At 37.6% G+C, this 27816-nt stretch overlaps 1 protein-coding gene across 1 annotated transcript in view; it reads left to right on the forward strand.

The window, feature by feature from the left end:
* The window catches only part of IQCH (IQ motif containing H), a 221912-nt gene that overhangs the window by 81988 nt on the left and 112108 nt on the right, over positions 1-27816 (forward strand). The window contains 2 exon segments of the mRNA XM_082449136.1: positions 12840-12951; positions 27686-27816. The exon segment at positions 27686-27816 is cut by the window's right edge and continues 455 nt beyond it. Coding sequence (XP_082305262.1) covers positions 12840-12951; positions 27686-27816 — 243 coding nt within the window.

Consider the following 27816-nt stretch of genomic DNA (forward strand, 5'->3'; position numbering starts at 1 on the left):
CTGGAAGACAGAATGGTGGAATTCATTGCTGCAGGACAGAATAAAGAAAAAAGAATGAAAAGAAATGAAGACAGCCTAAGAGACCTCTGGGAAAACATTAAACGCAACAACATTCGCATCACAGGGGTCCCAGAAGGAGAAGAGAGAGAGAAAGGACCCGAGAAAATATTTGAAGCGATTATAGTAGAAAAATTCCCTATCATGGGAAAGGAAATAGTCATCCAAGTCCAGGAAGCACAGAGAGGCCCATACAGGATAAACCCAAGGAGAAATATGCCAAGACACATAGTAATCAAATCGGCAAAAATTAAAGACAAAGAAAAATTATTGAGCAACAAGGGAAAAACGACAAATAACATACAAGGGAACTCCCATAAGGTTAACAGCTGATTTCTCAGCAGAAACTCTACAGCCAGAAGGGGGTGGCATGAAATATTTAAAGTGATGAAAGGGAAGAATCTACAACCAAGATTACTCTACCCGGCAAGGATCTCATTCAGATTTGATGGAGAAATCAAAAGCTTTACACACAAGCAAAAGCTAAGAGAATTCAGCACCACCAAACCAGCTCTACAACAAATGCTAAAGGAACTTCTCTAAGTGGGAAACACAAGAGAAGAAAAGGACCTACAAAAACAAACCCATAACAATTAAGAAAATGGTAGTAGGAACATACATATCGATCATTACCTTAAACGTGAATGGATTAAATGCTCCAACCAAAACACACAGGTTCGCTGAATGGATACAAAAACAAGACCCATATATATGCTGTCAACAAGAGACCCACTTCAGACCTAAGGACACATACAGACTGAAAGTGAGGGGATGGAAAAAGATGTTCCATGCAAATCGAAATCAAAAGAAAGCTGGAGTAGCAATACTCATATCAGATAAAATAGACTTTAAAATAAAGAATGTTACAAGAGACAAGGAAGGACACTACATAATGATAAAAGGATCAATCCAAGAAGAAGATATAACAATTATAAATATATATGCACCCAACATAGGAGCACCTCAATACATAAGGCAACTGCTAACAGCTATAAAAGAGGAAATCGACAGTAACACAATAATGGTGGGGGACTTTAACACCTCACACCAATGGACAGATCATCCAAACAGAAAATTAATAAGGAAACACAAGCTTTAAATGACACAGTAGACCAGATAGATTTAATTGATATTTATAGGACACTCCATCCAAAAACAGCAGATTACACTTTCTTCTCAAGTGCACATGGAACATTCTCCAGCATAGATCACATCTTGGGTCACAAATCAAGCCTCAGTAAGTTTAAGAAAATTGAAATCATATCAAGCATCTTTTCTGACCACAACGCTATGAGACTAGAAATCAATTACAGGGAAAAAAACATTAAAAATACAAACACATGGAGGCGAAACAATACACTACTAAATAACCAAGAGATCACTGAAGAAATCAAAGAGGAAATTAAAAAATACCTAGAGACAAATGACAATGAAAACACGATGATCCAAAACTTATGGAATGAAGCAAAAGCAGCTCTAAGAGGGAAGTTTATAGCAATACAAGCCTACCTCAAGAAACAAGAAAAATCTCAAGTAAACAATCTAACCTTACACCTAAAGGAACTAGAGAAAGAAGAACAAACAAAACCCAAAGTTAGCAGAAGGAAAGAAATCATAAAGATCAGAGCAGAAATAAATGAAATAGAATCAAAGAAAACAATAGCAAAGATCAATAAAACTAAAAGCTGGTTCTTTGAGATGATAACCAAAATTGATAAACCTTTAGCCAGACTCATCAAGGAAAAAGAGGGAGAGAACTCAAATCAATAAAATTAGAAATGAAAAAGGAGAAGTTACAACAGACACTGCAGAAATACAAAGCTTCCTCAGAGACTACTACAAGCAACTCTATGCCAATAAAATGGACAACCTGGAGAAATGGACAATTTCTTAGAAAGGTATAACCTTCCAAGACTGAACCAGGAAGAAATAGAAAATATGAACAGACCAATCACAAGTAATGAAATTGAAACTGTGATTAAAAATCTTCCAACAAACAAAAGTCCAGGACCAGATGGCTTCACAGGTGAATTCTATCAAACATTTAGAGAAGCGCTAACACCCACCCTTCTCAAACGCTTCCAAAAAAATTCAGAGGAACACTGCGAAACTCATTCTATGAGGCCACCATCACCCTGATACCAAAACCAGACAAAGATACTACAAAAAGAGAAAATTACAGATGAATATCACTGATGAATATAGATCCAAAAATCCTCAGCAAAATACTAGGAAACAGAATCCAACAACACATTAAAAGGATCATACACCATGATCAAGTGGGATTTATCCCAGGGATGCAAGGATTCTTCAATATGTGCAAATCAATCAATGTGATACACCATATTAACAAATTAAAGAATAAAAACCATATGATCATCTCAATAGATGCAGAAAAAGCTTTTGACAAAATTCAACACCCATTTATGATAAAAACTCTCCAGAAAGTGGGCATAGAGGGAACCTACCTCAACATAATAAAGGCCATATATGACAAACCCACAGCAAACATCATTCTCAATGGTGAAAAACTGAAAGCATTTCCTCTAAGATCAGGAACAAGACAAGGATGTCCACTCTCACCACTATTATTCAACATAGTTTTGGAAGTCCTAGTCACGGCAATCAGAGAAGAAAAAGAAATAAAAGGAATACAAATTGGAAAAGAGGAAGTAAAACTGTCACTGTTTGCAGATGACATGATACTATACATAGAGGATCCTAAAGATGCCACCAGAAAACTACTAGAGCTAATCAATGAATTTGGTAAAGTAGCAGGATACAAAATTAATGCACAGAAATCTCTTGCATTCCTATACACCAATGATGAAAAATCTGAAAGAGAAATTAAGGAAACACTCCCATTTACCATTGCAACAAAATGAATAAAATACCTAGGAATAAACCTACCTAGGGAGACAAAAGACCTGTATGCAGAAAACTATAAGACACTGATGAAAGAAATTAAAGATGATAACAACAGATGGAGAGATATAGCATGTTCTTGGATTGGAAGAATCAATATTGTGAAAATGACTACACTACCCAAAGCAATCTACAGATTCAATGCAATCCCTATCAAATTACCAATGGCATTTTTTACAGAACTAGAACAAAAAATCTTAAAATTTGTATGGAGACACAACAGACCCCGAAGAGCCAAAGCAGTCTTGAGGGAAAAAAATGGAGCTGGAGGAATCAGACTCCCTGACTTCAGACTATACTACAAAGCTACAGTCATCAAGACAATATGGTACTGGCACAAAAACAGAAACATAGATCAATGGAACAAGATAGAAAGCCCAGAGATAAACCCACGCACCTATGGTCAACTAATCTATGACAAAGGAGGCAAGCTTATACAATGGAGAAAAGACAGTCTCTTCAATAAGTGGTGCTGGGAAAACTGGACAGCTACATGTAAAAGAATGAAGTTAGAACACTCTGTTAACACCATACACAAAAATAAACTCAAAATGGATTAAAGACTTAAATGTAAGGCCAGACACTATAAAACTCTTAGAGGAAAAGATAGGAAGAACACTCTTTGACATAAATCACAGCAAGATCTTTTTTGATCCACCTCCTAGAGTAATGGAAATAAAAACAAAAATAAACAAATGGGACCTAATGAAACTTCAAAGGTTTTGCACAGCAAAGGAAACCATAAACAAGATGAAAAGACAACCCTCAGAATGGGAGAAAATATTTGCAAACGAATCAACGGACAAAGAATTAATCTCCAAAATATATAAACAGCTCATGCAGCTCAATATTAAAGAAACAAACACCCCAATCCAAAAATGGGCAGAAGACCTAAATAGACATTTCTCTGAAGAAGACATACAGATGGCCAAGAAGCACATGAAAAGCTGCTCAACATCACTAATTATTAGAGAAATGCAAATCAAAACTACAATGAGGTATCACCTCACACCAGTTAGAATGGGCATCACCAGAAAATCTACAAACAACAAATGCTGGAGATGGTGCGGAGAAAAGGGAACCCTCTTGCACTGTTGGTGGGAATGTAAAGTGATACAGCCACTATGGAGATCAGTATGGAGGTTCCTTAAAAAACTAAAATTAGAATTACCATGTGATCCAGCAATCCCACTATTGGGCATATACCCAGAGAAAACCATAATTCAAAAAGACACATGTGGGCTTCCCTGGTGGTGCAGTGGTTGAGAGTCTGCCTGCTAATGCAGAGGACACGGGTTCGAGCCCTGGTCTGGGAGGATCCCACATGCCACGGAGTGACTGGGCCCGTGAGCCACAATTGCTGAGCCTGCGCGTCTGGAGCCTGTGCTCCACAACAAGAGAGGCCGCGATATTGTGAGGCCCGTGCACGGCGATGAAGAGTGGCCCCCGCTTGCCGCAGCTGGAGAAGGCACTCGCACAGAGGCGAAGACCCAACACAGCCATAAGTAAAATAAATAAATAAATAAATAAAATTTAAAAAAAAAAAGACACATGCACCCCAATGTTCATTTCAGCATTATTTACAATAGCCAGGTCATGGAAGCAACCTAAATGCCCATCAACAGACGAATGGATAAAGAAGATGTGGTACATATATACAATGGAATATTACTCAGCCATAAAAAGGAACAAAATTGAGTCATTTGTTGAGACGTGGATGGATCTAGAGACTGTTACAGAGTGAAGTAAGTCAGAAAGAGAAAAACAAATATCGTATATTAACGCATGTATGTGGAACTTAGAAAAATGGTACAGATGAGCCGGTTTGCAGGGCAGAAGTTGAGACACAGATGTAGAGAACAGACGTATGGACCAAGGGGGGAAAACCACGGTGGGGTGGGGATGGTGGTGTGCTGAATTGGGCCATTGGGATTGACATGTATACACTGATGTGTATAAAATTGATGACTAATAAGAACCTGCAGTATAAAAAAACAAACAAACAAACAAAACAACTAATACTAAACTTTCATTGGGTTATTTGTATGGAAATATGTTCATATTAATGTTTCAGACATTATGTGAAATTTCTAAAAATCTTATATGTTCTGGTATAATGTTATAAGTCATAATTCTAGTTATTACTTTAAAATGTATATCTCAGAAATAACTAACAAAAAAAAAGAACCTGCTGTATAAAAGAATAAAATTCAAAAAAAAATTTGAGTTCAATAAAAAAAGAAAGAGAAAAACAAATATTGTATATTAATGCATATATGTGGAACCTAGATAAACGGTACAGATGAAGCAGTTTGCAGGGCAGAAATTGAGACACAGATGTAGAGAACAAACGTATGGACACCAAGGGGGGAAAGCAGCAGGGGGGTGGGGGTGGTGGTGTGATGAATTGGGAAATTGGGATTGACATATATACACTAATATGTATAAAATGGATAACTAATAAGAACCTGGTGTATAAAAAAATAAATAAAACAAAAGCCAAATACCTTCTCTATCCACTGGAAAAAAAAAAGTAGATTGTAAAAGCTATTAAGAAAACATGAAATACCTATGATAAACCATGATGGAAAAGAACATGAAAAAGAATATATATATGTAAAACTGAGTCACTTTGCTGTACAGCCGAAATTAAACACAACATTGTAAATCAACTATACTTCAATAAAATTTTTTTAAAAAGAGAAAAAAAAAGCAACCCAATAACATAATGGACAAAAGATTTGAACAGACATTTTACCAAAGAACATAAATGAATGGTAAATAGATACATGAAAGTATGCTTAACATCATTAATCACTAGGGAAATAGAAATTAAAGCAAGTCTTAATAAATTTAAGACAACTGAAATCACACCAAGGTTCTTTTCCAAACACAATGGTATGAAAGTAGAAATCAATTGCAAGAAAAAAACTGGAAAATTCATAAATATATGCAGATTAAACAACAGGCTCCAGAACAACCAATGGGTGGAAGAAGAAATCAAAAGGGAAATTTAAAAAAATCGTGAGACGAAGGAAACACACCATACCAAAGCTTATGGGATGCAAACAAAGGAGTTCTAAGACAGAAGTTTATAGCAATAAATACCAACATTAAGAAAAAAGAAAAATCGGAAATAAACAACCCAACTTTACACTAAGAACAAACTAAGCCAAAAGATACAGGAAGGAAATAACAAAGACCAGAGTGGAAAGAAATGAAATAGAGACTAGAAAGACAAGGGAGACTATCAATGAAAAATAAGAGTTGTTTTTGGAGAGATAAACAAATATACAAACCTCTAGCTAGACTAAAAAAAGAGAGAAGACTCAAATAAATAAAAGCAGAAATGAAAGAGGAGACATTACAACACAGAAATACTAAGGATCATAAGAAACAACTATGAATAATTATATGCCAAAAAATTAGACAACCTAGAAGAAATGGATAAATTCCTGGAAACATAAATCTACCAAGTCTGAATCATGAAAAAACAGAAAATCTGAACAGACCAATTACTAGCAAGGAGACTGAACCAGTAATCAAAAACCTCTCAACAAAGAAAAGTCCAGGACCAGATGAGTTTACTGGTGAATTCCACCAAGCATTGAAAGAAAAATTAATAGCAATTCTTCTCAAATTCTTCCAAAAAGTAAAGTAAGAGGGAACACTTCCAAACTCATTTACCCTTATACCAAAGGCAGACCAGGACACTACAAGAAAAGAAAATAACAGGCCAATATTCCCGGTGAACATAGATGCAAAAATCCTCAAGAAAATATGAGCAAATTGAATTCAACAGCACATTAAAAGGATCACACACCATAATCAAGTAGGACTTTTCCCCTGAGATGCAAGGATGGTTCAACATATGCAAATCAATAAATGTGAGACACCGCATTAACAAAACAAAGGATAAAAATCATATGATCATCTCAGTAGCTGCAGAAAAAGCATTTGAAAATTCAACATCCTTTCATGATAAAAACTCTCAAAAAATTGGTATAGAAGAAACATACTTCAATATAATGAACACCATATATGACAGACCACAGCTAACATTATACTCAAAAGTTAAAGGCTAAAAGCTTTTCCTCTAAGATCAGGAATAAGACAAGGATGCCCAGTCTTGCCACTTTTATTCAACATAGTTGTGGAAGTCCTGGCCAGAGAAATTAGGCAAGAAAAAGAAATAAAAGGCATCTAAATCAGAAAGGAAGAAGTAAAACTGTCTCTGCAGGTAACAAAATATATATAGAAAACCCTAAAGTCACTACCAAAAAATGGTTAAAACTAATCAATGAATTCAGTAAAGTTGCAGTATACAAAAATCACTATATAAAAATCAGTTGCATTTTTACACACTAACAACTATCAGAAAGAGAAATTGAGAAAACAGTCCCATTTACAATAGCACCAAAAACAATAATGTACTTAAGAATAAGTTTAACCAAGGAGGTGAAAGATCTGTGCACTGCAAACTGTAAAACACTGATGAAAGAAGTTGAAGACACAAATAAATGGAAAGCTATTCTGTGTTCATGGACTGGAAGAATTAGTATTGTTAAAATGGTCATACTGCCCAAAGCAATCTGCAGATTCAATGCAATCCCTATTAAAAACCCAATAGCATTTTTCACAGAAATAGAAAAAATAATCCTAATATTCATATAGAACCACAAGAGACACCAAATAGTGAAAATAATCTTGAGAAAGAAGAACAAAACTGGAGGCATCACATTTCCTGATTCCAAACGATATTACAAAGCTATAGTAACCAAAACAGCACAGTATTGGCATAAAAACAGACACATAGAGCTATGGAACCAAATAGAGAGCCCAGAAATAAACTCATGCTTTTATGGTCAATTAATTTTTGCAAAGAATTCAATAATATACAATGGGGAAAGGTTAATCCCTTCAATAAATAGTGTTGGGAGAACTAGACAGCCATGTTAAAAAGAATAAAAGTGGGCCCTTATCTCATACCATACACAAAAATCGACTCAAAATGCATTAAAGACTTGAACATTAGACCTGAAACCATAAAACTCCTAAGGAAAAAGCATAGAGGATAAGCTCTTGGAAATGATTTTTTTTTTTTTTTGGATTTGACACCAAAAGCAAAGGCAACCAATGCAAAAATAAACAAGTTAGGCTACATCAAATTAAAAAGCTTCTGCACAGCAAAGGAAATCATCAACAAAATGAAAAAGCAACCTGTGGAATGGGATAAAATATATGCAAACCACATATCCAATAAAGGGCTAATACACAAAATATACAAGAAACTCATACAACTCAATAGCAAAAAAACAAATAACCCAAAATTTTTAATGGGCAAAGGACCTGAATAGACATTTTTCAAAAAAGACAAACAAATCCAACAGGGACATGAAAAGGTGATCAATGTCATAATCATCAGGGAAATGCAAATGAAAACAACAATGAAATATCACCTCACACCTGTTTGAATGGCTTTTATCAGAAAGACAAGAGATAACAAATGCCAATGAGGATATGGAGAAAAGGGAATCAGTGTACACTGTTGGTAGGAATATAAACTGGTAAAGCCACTATGGAAAACAATATGGAGGTTTCTCAATAACTTAAGAATAGAACCACCACATGATTCAGCAATTTCGCTTCTGGGTATATATCCAAAGGAAACGAAGTCATTATCTCCAGAGATATCTGTACTCCCATGTTCACTGCAGCATTATTCACAGTAGCCAAGGTATAGACACAAATTAAGTGTCATATATTTATAGTGGGATATTATTCAGTCTTAAAAAAGAAGGAAATTCTGCCATTTGGATAACATGGGTGAACCTGGAGGGTATTAATGTTAACTGAAATAAGCCCGACAGAGAAAGACAAATACCACATGGTATAGCTTATATGTGGAATCTAAAAAAAAAAAAAAAAAGTCAAACTCATAGAAACACTGAGTAGAAAAATGGTTGCTAGGGTTTGAGGGGTGGGGGAAATAGGGAGAGGTTGGTAAAAGGGTACAAACTTTCAGCTACAAGATGAATAATGTCTGAGGAGCTAATGCATAACATGATGACTATAGTTGATAACACTGTATTGTATAATTGAAATTTGCTAAGAGAGTAGAAAAATGTTCTCACTAATAAAAAAAATAAAACCATGAGATGACGGATGTGTTAATTAACTAGATGGGGGAATCCTTTCAAATATATGTATATATCAAATATATCATCACAATGTACACTTTAAATATCTTACAATTTCATTTGTCAATTATACTTCAATAAAGCTGTAATTTTTAAAAAGGGAAGGAACAAATAAATAATATGAAAATGCAAAAAGGCAGAAACTACAGACAGGTAGAATTTTTAGAAAACATAATATGGTAACTTAATGCCAATACATTTTTAAAAACAAAATGAAAAATTTCCTAGAAAAATCTAAATTACCAAAGTTAACTAAAGAAAAAATAGAAAACTTAAAACAATATCATTAGATAATTTGATTTGGTAGTCAAAAATATCTGTCTTACACAGGGACATGTGCACACATGCACACACACACAAATATACCAAACAAAAAGGGCCTCAGGTCTTTTATAGGGAAGTTTTACCAACTTTAAAGGATCAGGTAATTCTTCTATTAAACTGTTCCATAGTAAAAGAAAAGAAGAAACGCTTACCGACTGATTTTATGATGCTACTGGGGTACCAAAACTGGATGAGGACAGTGCAAGAAAAAAAATACATAAATCAATCTCAGGAACATAAAGGTAAACATTCTAAATTAAAGTTAGCAGTATGTTTTTTACATTCATCATGATCAAGGAAGAATGTGAGGAAGATTCAACATTAGAACCATCTAACAATATAATTCGCCACATTAACAGACTAAAAAAGAAAAAACCCTGTGATCATCTCAATACATACTAAAATTTAAAAATCATACAATGCAATTCAACATTAATAATAAGAAAAAACTTCTGGGCAGAGTAGAAGTAGAAGAGAATTTTCTGAACCTGATTATTGTCTTCAACCAAAACCCCACAGCAAACAATGTTCTTAGTAGGGCAACTTTAGAAATATTCTATTTCCTCATTAAAAGCAGAGACAGTTGAGGGATGACCACTACTGCCATCATTACTACTGCCATCACTATTGAACATTGTTCCTGAGGCCCTTGCACATGCAGTAAGACAGCACAGTATAGAGAGAATAAGGAGGGGGAGAGAGGGGTACCAGTCAGGAGTGTATGTGACTGCAAATATCAGAAACCTTAACTACCTCATGGCTTAAACAATGAGGAGTTCATTTATCTCATAAGGAATCAGGAAGTAGGAAGTCTAGTGCTGATGATGCTGATACACCGGGTTAGAACGAGTCTCTGCTTTTACCTTCTTTAGCATGTTTCATTTCATCCTCATGCTTGCTAACTCACAGTTCTAAGATGACTCCTGCAGACGTGGGCCTTAACATACACACTTCAGGCAGAAAGAGGGAAAAATAGCGGCACCAATCTCTTCCTAGAAGCCCCGGGATGGACTTCACTTCTCACTGATCACATGGCCACTGTTAGGTACAAGAAAGGCTGAGAAAGTGAATGTCCAGGGATAAGAGTAGGATTAGGATTAGGATTTGGGACACACTTATACTAAATACTTAGGATGATAAATTATGCTTGGTTTAATCCATTCATGAAATTCTGGTCTAATCCATTCATGGATATTAAATATATTTAATATCTGGGGCATACTTATACTACACCGTTACTTGTTGTTTGTCTAAAGTTTAAATTTCACTGTGTGCCCTTTAAAAAAATTTTTTTTTTTTTGCTAAATCTGGAAACCCTAGAAGCTGGGGATGTTATTACCCTGAAAAAATTGAGGTTCTAAAATCAGCAAGGAAGAAGGGGGGATGGCTTCTTGGGAGGCACATGCCAATAACTACCACAGAAACATACAAATTTCTCTAGAAAGACAAGATTTTTTTTCCCTGACATTGACACTGGCAAAATTTATCCAACAGATTTTTCCAGAAGGTTAACTGAGTAGCAAAACAGGCAGTGCCTTAGGATGTAGACACATTCTTCAAATGCATGTGTCCCATAAAATCCTAGGCTACATGAAGTTATAAATTTAATGATAGAATTTCTGCAGGTAACTAAGAAACACCTCAAAGAAATTTTTTTAGAGATACCATTAACTGGATTATCCATGTGAAATTACAAATCTTTTAGATCTTCATTCTACCAAATTTCACTGAAATTTTAATAAATTCCTTTAAAAATCATGCCCACTTCTCAGCTGCTATTTTGTTTCATCATGAGAATTTAACCATAAATCTCATTTGTCTGCAGGAACCTGAAAGTTAAACAAAAAGTATACTGAGCTTGCAGATAATAGGAATAACAGGTTTTATGGGTGAATTTGTGGACTCACAGTAGCCTGGGTATACAGTGTGAACTGACCTCCAAAGTAGGAGAGCCAGGTTCAAGTGGACAGTGGGGTAGGACATCACAGAAGTCAAGGCAAAAACTTGTAGGATGAAAATGGAGTCTTCACACACTACAGCTGTCCCTCGGTATCCTCAGGGGATTGGTTCCAGGACCCCCAGTAGATACTCAAATCTGCGGATGCTCGAGTCCCTCCTACAGTATGGCATTGCACAGTTGGCCCTCTGTATTCCCGGGTTCTGCATCTGTGGATTCAACCAACCGCGGATGGAAATTGGTTGAATCTGCGGATGCAGAATCCATGGATACAGAGGACCGACTGTATAGCCAATTGCCCAGCCTTAGGGAAGTTGGTGGGCAGTCTCGCAGTCCTGGAGGATCGCTGGAAGACAGGGAAACCAGGAAGGTGGTAAAACGGGGTTGGTCCAATGCAACAAAGGTCTTTTGTGGAGGTGATTTTTTTGTGCTAAGACTCTGGACTTCCCGCTACTTTTAAAGAGATGGCTGAAGATACTACTTGCAGCCCACTTGAGGCAATGTGAGAGAACTGAGTCCTCAAAGTGGAATTCTAAATCGTATACTGATGTGTTGTATTTAATGAATATCTGTCAGTTCTTTCTAACATTGTTGTTAGAGAACTGACAGAAAAGGGGTGGACTAAGGAAGTGAGTTGAAAGAAGCCTCACTTCTTTGACTGAATTAACTATTTAAATAAATTATTTGTTCTCTTTCTTAGAAAGAGTAGGGTAAGGATTTTTCTCTCCTGAGAATGTCAGATTTGAGCTTTTCTGTAAAGGGCAGTTGGGTTTGCTGCCAGGCAACAGGAGAGATTCCATTTCTCTTCCAAGCATTGTCTAGCACGTAGGCTTACCCCCCACGGACTAGATGTGTTCTTCAAAAGTTGTTGCTTATAGATTTAATTAATTTCAAAAATAATATTTACTTGTGTTTTTCACTTGTTTTATTTACCCAAAGCCATTTTAATTCTTTAGAATTTTCTTTTTAAATGACTATACATTAGAATAGTCCATCTTATATAGTTATATTTATTTACCTTTTAAGGGAACTTGGGAATACGGCTATTTAAAGAAATCTTATAGCGAAACATTTTATAAGACAAAGATAACTCTCTAAATTGCTTGCTTTTAAAATCTGCCTTTTCCTCTAGGAAATTTGCATAAGGGGAGCTGACCTTATGTTCTGATGGAACTGTTGCCCTTCCAAGCTCTTTGCTTTTCTTTTGAAGTCAATTATCACAAATGTTTCATTGAATTGATACAAGAACGACTGGTAGTGAACAGTGAATGGGTGACAGAGCCATCTGACTTTCAAGGTGCAAACCCAGTAGCATCAACCCAATGAATCAGTCTCTCTTTCTGGAAGAGGTAACATTGCACCACTTCCATCCACAGCCCCTTTCGCTACACCCCAGAGAACACAATCGATTCCAGTGGAAGTGAAGAATCCCTCTCTCAGGAAACAAAGATCAAAGGTATTCATATTCCTAACTAACGAAAGAAAATTGTTCTGATTTACAATATTCTCAGTGAGATTTTTGGTAATACGCACATGTTATCGAGTTGTACCTTTCACATAGAAATAAATACTATTTCAGCTGCTGCTGGAATGCATTTGATTTTAAAAGGGAAGATTGTTATGCAGGTAAACTCTACCATGACAATATCAGTAGGATCTAAAAAATTCCATCATGTTGCATTATTTCGAGATTAACTAAATGACTGAGTCAATCTCTACTGCTAGCTGGTCAAGGGCCCAGGAGTCCGGAATAGTTTTGTATTTCAAATTACAAAATTTGAAATTTGTGTTGCATAGGGTATGCTATTGTGAGGTTTCATTTATCTTTAAGCATAGGATAATAAAGCAAGTTCCCCAATTTTGTACAGATACCTTAATGCGGAAGGGAGAGGAAATCTGTATTCTCTAACATTAGGATCTCACAGTACAACATGCTCAACCTTACGGAGATTCTCCTGGTTTAAAGGTGCTGGACTTTTGTAGCTTGCTTTCTGATGTTTACGAGCCACAGACAGACGAGTAATAACTGAGACTTTTCACCACAGAAGGAGACAGCTGGCAGTGTTTTTTTTTCTGGGCTTACCCTATGTGGTCATGTTTACAGCTGCTCCCATTTTTTTAAGAAAAAAGAAAGGAAGAAAGAAAGAGAAATTGAAGAGTGGCACAGAAATTAATCCTACTATGTCTGCATAGTAAACGGTTACCTGTTCTTTCCAGACCTTCATCTTTTAATGCCCACATCTTCCTCAAGATGTTTTCACTGTATTTGCAGCACTGGTGGGCTGTTTCCCCTTAAGAGATTTCCAAGCTCTTTATGTAGCAGTATGTCATGTGACACCCCAGTTGTCATGGCAAATATTTGTGTTTCATGAAAAACATGGGTTAAAAAAAATCAATGTAAATGGCCAAATCCCAAGACAGACAGGCCTTCAGGCTAGTGTTTGGCCTGCACCATGATTGTTTCAGATTCAGCTGTTTAACAGGCTGTGCGAAGGCCATGGGCTAATGTGCATAATGGGAACAGGCAGGTGCACCTGTTTTGATTCTCACCGTGTTCGAGCTCTCAGGTTCCACAGTTTATAGGTAACAGATCTACAGGTAATATAAATATGACTGTGTTTTAGCCAGTAAGTGGTCTATCTCAAAAAAAAATTACTTTAAATAATGACATTTCCTGAGTGCTAATTAACCCTGCCTTTAACCTCTTCCCTATTGACTTCATGAAGCTTTCCCCTACTGCTAAAAGCAGTAATATTTGAAGACTTCCCCGTGGTCCCAAATTAGTACATTTCTGAATTGACTCTTCAACGGTAAATGAAATTATTCATAGACTCTGTGGAAAGTGTCCTAGCATGGAAGTTAAAAGGCTAAGAGAAAGACTGTGATATGCCTGGACTCACGATAAACCCAGAACAGAGCTTGGATCAGTCCCCACCACTGGGCAGTGTGGTGCCACATGGAGAAACCCTTTCTTGCAAATACTCCTCTGCCTGTCCCCTAGAAGTGGGACTTGGCATCTGATTATAGTTGTTTTTGAAAATGTTTACTTTGTCAAACTCTTTCTTCAAAGCAAACAGGGCCCTTGGCAAGCAGAGCATCACTGTCTGCGGTGGGAAAGGTCTTTCTGATTATTAGCTCCTGCCTGCCTGGAAAGAGGGAACAGGTTGGCCCAAAGCGGGAAGCTGGGGAAGTGGGGGGAGGGGGAGGGGAGACTCTGTGCCTTCTATTTGTTTTGTAAAATTGCCCATGAGAGTCATTTTGATTTAAACTGTGTCTGTTCTTCATTGTAGGGGAAAGGCAGAAAGTCAAGAGAATATCATGATAGGAAGGTCTGTAATTTGTGTGACTAGTTGAAATTTGGGGTTTGTCACCTGATGTCCCTTCCGTTTGCTTCAGGGCAAAAGTACGGGAGGCAGGTTTGACAGCTGGAGACGACAACAAAAGTTCTTTCGCTCTTCTTTTATAAAAGAAATTAAATCATGTTTTCAGAAAAGAAAACATGGTTCATTTAAAGTGGAAAACCCTTTTTCCCCCCTTTGTTGGGACTGAATTATTTCTCAGACTGCAGTCCAAAAAAGTGATTTAGCATACTCAAAATTTTTCTGAATCACATCAGTCTTCAACCTCTATCTAAGATTTTCATCTTTTAAAAGTACACTTAGAAAGAATAAAACATGAAAAAACTCAGTTGTCCTCCAGCATGTACTTACATGTGTGCGTGGGGTGTGCGTGTGTGTTTATACACATGCACACATGCATACTACATCCATGATGTAATAGGTAGGGGTGTGGGATTTAGAGTTAAGCTGACTAAAAGAAATAAGTTAACCAAAAAGTTGGAAAAATAAAATAGTTCCCACAATGGCAAGTACATGCCAGTGAGGAGCATTCCGTAAGGCCATGCATGTGTAATAAAAGTTCTGAACATCCAACTAGTAAGTAACAGAGCAAGAAAGAGCTGGATTTTCCTCTTACTAATAAGGGAACTTTGAGCAAGTCACTTAAATTCTCTGTGCTCCACTTGCCTCCTCTGAGAAATGGGGATGATACCTCCTTTCTCTAGGGTGGCTGTGAGGGTTAGAGGCTTTAACGTGTGTGAAAGTGCTTTGGCACAATAAAGTACTTGTTTCATAATTCACTAGTCTATTTTTAAGAGCATCTTCTAGGCCTCCCTCTCTAGGTGATCTTCTCAGTAAGAATTTCATAGGGAGCTTAGTCACCCCTTTTCAAGGAAAAAGAGACCACCTTTTGGGTCTCCTTATACTCCTGCAGAGCTGAGAGCAGACAGGGCTGTATTTATAGCAATGACTGCATATAGTCGTTCTGAAACTAGACCCAAGGGTGCTCCTGGATAAACAAATCAATGCAATTCGATCCCCTAGCTTTCCTTGACTTCTTGCTGTGAGATAATTGTGAGCTTGCTCCTGCACCTTAAAATTAGGATGCGCTTTAAGAATACTAAGGCATTATCTATCTGGAATATTTCTAACAGCTAATGTTGATTGAGCATGTTCTTAGAACATGGCACTAAGCATCTTCCACACCCACTGAATGCTCACAGCAGCCCTAGAACCTTTGTACTGTCATTGTCCCCAGGCCCACACAGCTGGTAAAGAGGTGCAGAGGCTCCAGAATTTGTGCCCCCTCCACATATCAGGTTATGAACTCTTCCTCATGGGCTGGTTTTCCAGATATTACTACTACTACTACTATTACTATCAGCAGCTAACATGCATGTTCCTAACACTTTACAGGGAACATCTCACTTCATTTTTACAACATCTCTATGTAGTAGGTACTATTATTATTCCCATTATACTGGGAGGACCTGCATACAGGGAGGTGAAGGTCATCCAACTAGTAGGTGACAGAGCCAGAATGAACTGCATGACTGTCAGAGCCCCAAAGCATTAGACATTTTTTTTAAATCTCAATAATTTTTGATGGAAATCTTTCTAAAAGATGTATCTCTGCCTCCCTAATATAATTTTAACATTTTCTCTATTCAGTATTATATATGCATATATCCAGTTTCCGGTGTTTTTTTGTTTGTTTGTTTCCTTCAGTATCAGGACAGTAGTTGTCACCTTTGCTCTCATGTCTACTTTTATTGGCTCTGAATTTAACAGCCTTTTCTGTGTCTTCTAGATCATTTAACCAAGTACATCTTGTTGAATAAGTTTGAGTCAATCAGGTTCTGCATAAGGATCCAAGGAATAAAATAATAAACCATAGTAGAGTTTGTAGTAGTTATTTCAAGAAATCCAAAAAAAATCCTAGGCCTTTATTTTTTGGAATCTAGTTCAAAGATTTGAAGTTGCTAAAACTGCCTCTCTTAACAAATAAATCTTTTTATTATTTTAACAACTATGTCTATGGGACGTGAGAGTCCAGGTTAAATTCATGAGTGTGTTTGCTTCTGGGAATGATGGAGGGAGAGGAATGAGCTAAAAAGAAATATAGAGAGGACTTCAATTGTACCTAATGTTTTGTTTCTTTCATTTAAACACATACATAAATATATGAATAAATATATTTTAAATGTATGTTATAAATAATAATTATAAATATATAAAATGTACTACAGTTTTAAACTATTAAAATTTAAATATATGTATTTTTGTCTTCTTTGCATCATATGTATATACATATATATATATCATATATCTCTATTATATATATTCTGTGTTATCTAACATTAGGACCTCACAGTACAACATAATTCATCCTCATGGAGATCCTCCTGATTTAAAGCTACCGGACTTTTGTAGTTCACTCTCTTGAGTTTATGAGCCACAGATACATATATATCTCAAAGAAGACAAAAGATTAACATGTGTCCATGGTAGATTTTTTAATTATTCTCTATACTTTTCTGTATTCTAGAGACTTTTTCCAAATTAAAGAAAAAAAATAAAAGAAAATCCTATTTCTCAAGTCATACCTCTGTTGTAAAATTTCCTTTGGTGTAGAAAGATTAGGTTTGGGTGATAATGTCAAATGTGGGGTCTTGCTTCTCTTAGTCATTTTGTTATATTGTTACTTTCTTTAGTATTTTCCCAACATATCAATATATTCTTAATTTTCTTTTAGAAAACTGTGATTATTTTACAGGTAAGTCAGCTGAACTATTTTAATCAGGTAACAAGTGTGACAGTGAACATATCAGTGCCCCATCCAGTCTCCTTTCCCCCTATCTGTATAAAGAGGAGATTAGACCAGGTCATTGTTTTTAAGGAGCTTCCACATCCCCTATGACACTCACCCTGACACCCCCAGGAAAAGGAGAAAAGCAGAAGCTCCCAGTAGGTGGGGCTTTAGGCCTCTCACCCACAGCAGCTGTGTTAACTGTTTTACCTCTTTAACATTAAATTATGTTGTTTTTGAACAAAGTGTTCCAGGCTTAAAAATACATACTTTGAAAACCACTAAGTGATCTCTAGCAGCAGTTTCGACTTTGACTTGTCACGTCTATTGGGGGAAGAAGCCTACTTCTTGAAGAGTATACAGTGCCTTCCTGGTTGGCTTTGTGCTTCCATCACAAGCTGGTCTCCTTTCTTGTCTTGGCCTAAAGGGTTAAAGAGAGTGAGGTATGTACTTTGACAAGCATTAGCCCTCAAAACCTGGAGGTACAAGATGAGATTCAAAAGAAAGTCCAAGGCTAATTTTGTCTTTTAGACTCACTTTCCATCATGAGACCTCATTTAATTTACCAACTTAAAGGAAGAAGAGGAAAAAAAATCTGAAAACAGAAGAAAAACTGTGGCATCTTTTAAAGCCATTTTCTGTTTTCTCTAATTCATTAGAAATTGTCAGCCTTACCTATGCATTTTTGGCGTGAAACTTTCAAAGTGAATTAAAACTAAACAGTTTTATTTGCAAAACAATTTTTCTTGCAAGATATCATTGACAAGAAAAATTTTTATAAAATTATTTTTACTTCATAGCATCATCTAACTACATTTTAAAAAATATTTTGAAATTTATTTATTTATTTTTGATTATGTTGGGTCTTCATTGCTGCACGTGGGCTTTCTCTAGTTGCGGTGAGCAGGGGCTACTCTTCGTTGCTGTGCACAGGCTTCTCATTGTGGTGGCTTCTCTTGTTGCGGAGCACAGGCTCTAGGCATGCAGACTTCAGTAGTTGTGGCTCGGGGGCTCAGTAGTTGTGGCACACGGGCTTAACTGCTCCATGGCATGTGGCGTCTTCCCAGACCAGGGCTCGAACCCGTGTCCCCTGCATTGGCAGGCGGATTTTTAACCACTGCGCCACCGAGGAAATCCCTAATTGTACATTTTCATTGCATGTGATTAATAATTTTATTGGGTTGATCAAAAAGTTCATTTTGTTTTTTCTGTAAGGTGGCTCTAGTAGCACTCAGTTGTCTTTAACTTCATTTGAAACAATTTTGTTAGATTGTATTGTGGCAGCTGTCATATCAGCATGCATTTAAAAGAAAACTTATCAAAATTGGTGAATTTTTGTGTATCCATTTTAATATTGAAGATGGAAGAAAAAAAATAACATTTTCAGCATATTATGCTTCATTATTTCAAGAAAGGTAAAAACGCAACTGAAACGCAAAAAAAGATTTGTGCAGTGTATGGAGAAGGTGCTGTGACTGATCGAACGTGTCAAAAGTGGTTTGTGAAGTTTCATGCTGGAGATTTCTCGCTGGACAATGCTCCACGGTTGGGGGGTAGACCAGTTGAAGTTGATAGCGATCAAATTGAGACATTAATTGAGAACAATCAACGTTATACCACGCAGGAGATAGCCGACATACTCAAAGTATCCAAATCAAGCGTTGAAAATCATTTGCATCAGCTTGGTTATGTTCATCACTTTGATGCTTGGATTCCACATAAGTTAAGCAAAAAAAACCTTGACCATATTTCCGCATGTGATTATCTACTTAAACTTAATGAAAACGTTCCATTTTTAAAACAAATTGTGATGGATGATGAAAAGTGGATACTGTACCATAATATGGAATGGAAGAGATTGTGGGGCAAGCGAGATGAACCATCACCAACCACACCAAAGTCCGGTCTTCATCCAAGGAAGGTGATGTTGTGTATATGGTGGGATTGGAAGGGAGTCCTCTATTATGAGCTCCTTCTGGAAAACCAAACGATTCATTCCAACAAGTACTGCTCCCAATTAGACCAACTGAAAGCAGCACTCAATGAAAAGCATCTGGAATAGTCAACAGAAAATGCATAATCTACCATCAGGATAACGCAAGACCGCATGTTTCTTTGATGACCAGGCAAAAACTGTTACAGCTTGGCTGGGAAGTTCTGATTCATCCGCCATATTCACCAGACATTGCACCTTCAGATTGCCATTTATTTTGGTCTTTACAAAATTCTCTTAATGGAAAAATTTTCAATTCCCTGGAAGACTGTAAAAGGCACCTGGAACAGTTCTTTGCTCAAAAAGATAAAAATTTGGGGGAAGATGGAATTATGAAGTTGCCTGAAAAATGCAGAAGGTGGTGGAACAAAAGGGTGATTATGTTGCTCAATAAAGTTCTTGGTGAAAACGAAAAATGTGTCTATTTTTACTTAAAAACTGAAGACACTTTTTGGCCAACCCAATATTTATATACACCAGAAAAAAGGTTATCAATAAGCCACAAGATAATTTTTATTTTTTTGCTGTGTCCCTTTCATTTATCAAATTATGACCTGATCATCCATAGATGAACTAGAAAGTTCAGAAGGAGAAGAAAATTTCAGAAAGGAGAAAAAAATGCCTAGATATGCAAGAAGAATTTTTTCCATAATACCCTTTGGCATTATTTAAACTTTGGCATGTCTCTTTGTTGATATCATACTGTATATTCAACTGTCATTTTACTCTTTTCACCTAACAGCTTATCATAAGCCTTTACATATATGGTTTGAAACTCTTTATAAAACATTTTTAATGCCTATGTAATATTCTGTCTTGACAATATACCACAATTTTCTTAGCCATTATCCTGTTGACATTAAATTATAAATGTCAAATTATTAATAAGTATTATAATTATTAGTAAATAAGTAAATAATTTCCAGTTTTTCTCTGTTATAAATAAAACTGCCATGAACGTCTTTCAACTTTGTACATAAATCTTTGTATTTAGGCTAAATCTTAGCAATAGAACTCTTTGGTCAAAGGGTATGGACATTTTCAGATCCAAGTAACCAAACTTTCTATTAGTGCTCCAAAACTGAAGCTATGAGTTTACAAATAATTTGTATGATCATAGAACAGCATTGAGCTGTAAATGCAGCCCAAGTGGCTATGAGCCTAAATTTTACTATTCACTCATTCATTCATTCATTCAACTAATCTTTATTGACCTCTGACGGTGGGCCAGGCAGTGTACCAGGCACTGGGGATACAGCAGTGAACAAAACAAATCAAGTTTTTGCCTTCTTGGGATTTATATTCTAGTAAGGGAGGCAGAAAGTTGTTTATTTTAATATTATGTGAGGAAGTGATAAGTGCTATGAGTTAAAATAAAGCAGACTATATATGCAGGTATAGAGAGTGTGACAAGGTGGGGTATTATAAGACTTCTGCAAGTGTTCAGTGATCTGTAACCAATGAACTTGCTGTACACACATTTTTCCTAAAGAAAATTGTCATGTCAAGCTTTACTTTGGTGATGATAGAGGTCCTTCTCAAGGCTTGCTCTTTTTCCTTTACCTGTAGAGAAAATGATAATGTGTCTTTTCTCAGGAAACTAGGAATCCAGGCTGCTTTTGATTCCCATCCTTATCAGGTACATATATCCCCAGCAGGTGCTACCCATCAATCATAATTGTCCCAATTGGCCCTTAACTATGTCACATTCTCACAGAGAATAATAGAAGGGTAGCAGAAAAGAGGAAATCAATGCAGCAGTGAAATGAAATGTGTCTCTAGAAAAGAAAGTTTTACATTTGACTGAAAATATACTCCCTCTCTTTAAAAAATCTTCCTGATTTTGTTCTGTTTGATCTTCAACCAGAATTGGATCCGTTGAGTGTTTTTGTTCCAAAAGAATGCAAACAGGGATGGGGATTTTTTCTCCTCAGGAAGTGTGTCAGAGTTCAGGAAAACTCATTTAAATAAAGATACCTTTCAAAACAACTGCAGAAATTATCCCTAGAAGATTGCTGCTTATATGAGTTGCCTTTACAGTCAACGCAATGAGTTCTCTACTTTTGTTTTTATTCTCTTTATAAAGGTTAAGGGCTCTGACTCTCACTTTTAACTGACCCTTAAGGGTTATGCAGTTTGTATGTCGTACAGACTGAGAGCTGTTCTGCTGATCTGCAGACCCTAAAATACTGGACTATCCCTCTTTAGGGTTCTCTCCCCATGACCATCTTTACACACAGTTGGTGCAGGCAGCTATTCCTCTATTGTAGTTTGTAAGTTGCAAGAAAGAGTTTCCTATATAAAAAATAGAAAAGGAAAAAAAATCCCTGGGTCTCTTTCATGGTACATGAAGTGAAGCTATTGGAGATGTTTGCCTTTGATGTGATGGCCTGACTAGCTCCAGGAGTTTATTAAACACAGATACGACTGCAGAGGTAACACTTTAAGTCAGAGAGACATAGGGTGTCAAAATTAGAAGTGCCCTGATGTAAACTGAAACCCCATGGGAGAAGTGACTTCCCAAGGCCACAGAGGAAGGTGGTGACAACCTAGATCCCAGGTGTTCTTCAAATCCATCACTTTTCCACCACACCATGGTTCTCTGGCATGTTCACAGGGGTTAGTTTAACAGACTGCTTTTCAAATAAGAAAGGAACAGCAAGTCAAGGCCAGGTTGACTTTGATGAAGGAGATGGCAAACGGAAGGCTGAGAAGGAGAGCACAGCTTGGTAACGGGCCATATAGGATGTTTTGGACAGTTAGGGCTGTGGGCATTGGTGGGATGGGGGCAGGGAATAGCAACTAGCTGTTTGATCTTTGGTAAGTCACTTAACCTCTCTGAGCCTCAGTTTCCTCATCTATGGTAATAACCACATTGACTGGAAGTAAGACAGTGCAAAATTCTTTACACATATTCTGATCTTCACAACTTTATAGGGACCTATACAGATGAGAAACATTTAGTTTCAGAAAGGATGTTGTCTTAGTCTGCTCAGGCTGCCGTAATGAAATACTATAGACTGTGTGGCTTAAACAAACATTTAATTCTCACAGTTCTGGAGGCTGGTAGTCCAAGGTCAGGATGCCCGTATGGTTGGGTCCTGGTAGAGCCCTCTTTCTGGTTTGCAAATGGCCGCCTTCTTGCTGTATCTTCACATGGTAGAGAAAGAGATCATCCTTCTTTTGTCTGTTCTTATAAGGGCACTAGTCTCATCATGAAGGCTCCACCCTCATGTCCTAATTTCCTCTCAAAGGCCCCATCTCTGGGGACTAAGGCTTCAACATATGACTCTTGTGGGGATACAAACTTTCAGTCTATAGTAGATGGTAAGCTGCCCAAGAATACATAGCACATCGTGGCAGAGCTTGGACTTGATCCCAGGTTAGTCAGACTTCAAGGCCAAGGCTCATTTCCCTGGACCCATAATATCCTATTTGAGTTAAAAGTGAGGTCAGTGACCTTCAAGATCCTTCATGCTCTAAAATTCAGCACTATGATTATGCTGAATCCCTGAACCCTGATTAGGTCAGCTATTGTCCCTGAATATTGTATATATCTTTCAAACAAATCTAACAAGCTGAGGTCTTTTTTTTTTTTTTATAACTTTGTTTTTTTTTTTTAATTAATTAATTTATTTATTTATTTTTGGCTGTGTTGGATCTTCATTTCTGCGCGAGGGCTTTCTCTAGCTGTGGCAAGCGGGGGCCACTCTTCATCGCGGTGCGCGGGCCTCTCACTATCGTGGCCTCTCTTGTTGCGGAGCACAGGCTCCAGAAGCGCAGGCTCAGTAGTTGTGGCTCACGGGCCTAGTTGCTCCGCGGCATGTGGGATCTTCCCAGACCAGGGCTCGAACCCGTGTCCCCTGCATTAGCAGGCAGATTCTCAACCACTGTGCCACCAGGGAAGCCCCAAGCTGAGGTCTTGATGTCTGTTCTGTACAAAGCTTAACACATTGTGGACCCTCAGCAAATATTAAAGAACAGGACAGACAAATGGCATCCCCGGTCTTCAGGGAGTAATGAATTCTCCATCTTTGAGAGTCACTCCACTCATACTCTGAACTAAGCTCTCTCTTAGAGCCATAATGTCAGGAAGAAACATTCTTTTTCACACAATGGAATTGCTTAGGTTAATTACTAGTGGATATGTTTGGGTGTTTGAGAAACTGAACATCGGCTTATAGATTCAGAAGCGATTTAGTCTATCCTTCTAGGCAAATCATTCTCTAAAGATGATATCCTTGTTGGATTATCCCAAATACTTGACCATTTACCACCAGGAGATCTCGTTTATATCCAATTTAGAGATCCTCGGCTACAATTTAATCCCACATCCACATGCTATCCACATATTTGAAAAGAACATTTTTCATAAATACATTCAGCTTAGATTTAAATACATGTTTTTTTTTCTGGATATTTTCTTTGCAGCAGTTATGTCTGAATTTTATTTTATTTTATTTTTATTATTTTTGGCTGCATTGGGTCTTCGTTGCTGCGCGCGGGCTTTCTCTAGTTGCGGGGAGCGGGGGCTACTCTTTCTTGCGGTGCACGGGCTTCTCATTGCGGTGGCTTCTCTTGTTGCGGAGCACGGGCTCTAGGCACATGGGCTTCAGTAGCTGTGGCACACGGGCTCAGTAGTTGTGGCTCGCGGGCTCTAGAGTGCAGGCTCAGTACTTGTGGCGCACGGGCTTAGTTGCTCCACGACATGTGGGATCTTCCTGGACCAGGGCTCGAACCCGTGTCCCCTGCATTGGCAGGCGGATTCTTAACCACTCTGCCACCAGGGAAGCCCTATGTCTGAATTTTAGAAGCTAATACTGGGCCTGTTTTTGCTTCACATCTGTGACTTACCTATATAATCATCATCCTGCCTTTCTGTTTTTTGTATTAGACTTAGAATTTTTCCTAAATAACTGCTCCAGAAACTCTCAAAGTTACCTAATTAGTGATTACACTTTGCAAATGAAGAAGAGCATTTCCCAGCTAGTTGACTCAGTTAGTTAGAACAGGATGCTAATAATTAGGCCACGACCACAGGTTTGGGCTCTGTGTGGGCCAATTAGTAAGTGCACGCATCTCACAAAGGTGTGGCAGGTGTCCCAAAAAGGACCAGGTGAGAATGCGGATGGCACAACAGACAGCCATGCCCACTAGAAGGAAACAGTGTGGCTATTGAGTCAGTAACACTGCATTAGGAGTACAGCACATCTTAAAAGAGAAGTGGGGGAAAGAGGATGGGAGGAAGGGAGAAAGGAGAGAAAAAGAGAGAGAAGGAAAGGAAGAAAGAAAAGAAGGAGGGAGGGAGGGAGTAGGTGAGAGAGGCAGGGAGGAAGGAAAGGGAATGGAAGGGAAGGGAGGAAGGCAACAAATAATTGTAGACAAGTTCATGGAGATAAATAGTAAAGGAAGAATAGCAGAAGGAACCAGAACCTGAAGCATGGCGTGACCTTTAATCAGGGCTCTTATTCCTAGCAGGCTGTGAAGCAGCTTTGTCTTTACCTGCTCAATGGATCTCACAATGCTGATACACTGCTTTAATTTGGGAAGGCTTTCTCTTGAGAGACATGTCTTTTCTTGCTCTAAGTCTAAAGTGCTCCCAAGTGTGGCATTCTCTGTGACAGATGTACTACAGTTACGCTTTAGCTGACTCCAAACCCATAGTTTCCCCGTGCCTGAGTGGTCTATTTGATGTCCAAGAGTATTTTTCCTTTGAGAGCAGGTCTTTACTGGAATATCATCCAAGAAGGTGGGGAGGTGTAATCCCTTTGTTCTAAGACAGCCACCGTTCAATTCAGTAACCCCATTTCCACTGCACGGCTATTCTTTCAAAAGGTCTTAAATGCATTTGCTGTTGTATGTCAATGCCCTAGACCTACCCCCTGGAAGGGCACTGCCCAAGAGAGACTTAAGAGTCCTCTCCTTTCTAAACTTCTCCCCAAGATTGCTCCAATTCCACATGACTCTCCGTAAAGAAAAGAAATTTCAAAACTAGTTTAACGTTACCAAGGAGAGCAGATTCTCTGGCGAATCTCCTGTCCATAGCTGCACTTCTTATAGGAATCTCAGGGTCTTGTTGTCAGGATCGATCACGTGACTGGCAGGACCAGCCAGCTCCATACATGTCCATCTGTGATTATTTTGCACGTCTGTTTCTCACTGAGGAAGCACTGCCATTCTTCTCTGAATTCTAACCTTCCCACAATCTTCTTCTTGAAGGAAGGCAGAAACGAAGCCACAGGGCCATTGCTGTTGGAACATGTACCCCTTGTCTTCTACCAGGAGCTCCAGCTCCTCCTGCCAGAGTTGATGTCTGCAGAAGGAGGCATTGCTTCTCTAACTCCCTCTTGCCTGTCCAAGAAGAAATTTGTTTCCATCTACCAAACAGTTTGCATTCTCTCTTGGAGCCTTGATTAGCTTAGAAAGGGCTAGAGTCTTGGAGAGCAGGCTTTCTCCATTGTTCTTATGCCTATAATGACTCTTAAAAGTATACAAGAGCTCGCTGCTATAAAAGTCTGCTTCTAAAGTTCAAGGAAATTACCCTTTTCAAACTTAACACTTGCTTTTCAGCATTTTTACTTGAGATGACAGTCTAATTAATTATTCCACTGCCTGGAACCTAAGAAAAGAAAAAGAATAGGAAGGTGGGTTTTTTTTCCCTTGTGTTTGCTTATTGTGCTTTTATTGTAAATATATCTCTTGGCTTGTTTTTCTCTTAGATAGCTTTCTACCTTGAATTTGTTCATTAATATCAGTTAACATCTGTTTAGTAAAGACAAAGCATGAACAATCTAACATAGTAATACTCAACACAGTGCTGTGGAACAATAGTCATTGATAAATTAACTGGGTCTTTTTTATTTCTTTGAGTTCTGTGAAAACTCTTCAAAATGCAAAGAGCAATATAATCCTATAATCTGGTAAAGATGGGCTTATACACCTGAAAATGTTGACATATTGAAGACAATCTGTTCCTTAAATCCCTAAGCAAGAAACTATCAGCACTGATACCTGGTTGACTGAGGAGAAGGCAGGACCTGAAACATCTATGCCCCTCACCCCTCAGGCCATTAGAATCATTTAGACCATGGGGAAGAATGTCTATTTTTCTAGTGCCACAGGTTTCAATAATGTAATGTAGTAGTTTCACAGAGGACAGTGACACAACAAAATTTCCTTTTCCTTTTTTTTTAAAGGGGTATGTGTGACATATATTGCTGTTGTCGTCCAAATCTCTTCTGATTTTATTTTTTAAGTGGCATTTATTCAGTTTTTTTCATACAGAAAAGTATAAAGAAGAAAAAATCTGCCCAATCGTCCCATTCTTAGAGAACCCCTCTTGACGTTTAAAAATAAAAGTAGTATGTTTTCATGACTTAAAAAACTCAATCAGTACAGATAGGAACAAAATGAAAAGCAAATGTTTCTTGGTTTTAATTGTGAGATTTCAGATTCTATCTGCCTGGGGACAGTTCCAGATATGTCCCTAAGAAGGGTCCAGATTTAAGAATAAAAGAACATATGTCAAGAGAAACCTCAAAAGTGGCAAAGGTGATAACACACAGCATAATGCTCTTTGTAAAACTCACTCCTGGGTGTTCAAAGAAGGTGGCAGAAGAACTCCAAAATGCTAGAAATGATTACCTGTTAGAAAGTCAGAAAAGACAGGACAGCTTTGATGGGCTTATCTGAAGTTGTCACAGAGATTGCAAAGAAAGGCTTCATCCTATTTTTCAGGATTGGTGGATAACTTACGAACAAGAAAGCAGTGACATGCTTCCATCCATGCATGTGTAAAAAGTAAATCACAGAGATTATGGGGTCAGCTGACCATATCAAAGTGAACTAAATGCATAATTTTTATATGAGTTTCTTACAACATTTTTATAAGAATGATAATAGCTTTGAGCAACCTCTAAAATATCTTCTGGCAATGAGTTTTATGATTATATAACAGCCTGACTTTCCTATTACAACATGTATGTATTAAATCAGAACTAGGATCCATATCCTCCCACCATCAAGCCATAAACGATAATGTGATAGTGTGTCTTGACCGTTCATTTATAGTAGATTGTAATTATATTTCATCTCTGCTGACACTTTCCTTCCACAGGCCATGAAAGTGACAACACCTTCTAAGGCTCCGAAATCACCATGGGATTATGACTTTTTTATTTATAATGGTGTTGTAGACAAGACAGCCCCAGACT

This window comes from Balaenoptera physalus (assembly GCF_965194825.1).
Source record: "Balaenoptera physalus genome assembly, chromosome: 2".
NCBI lineage: Eukaryota > Metazoa > Chordata > Mammalia > Artiodactyla > Balaenopteridae > Balaenoptera > Balaenoptera physalus.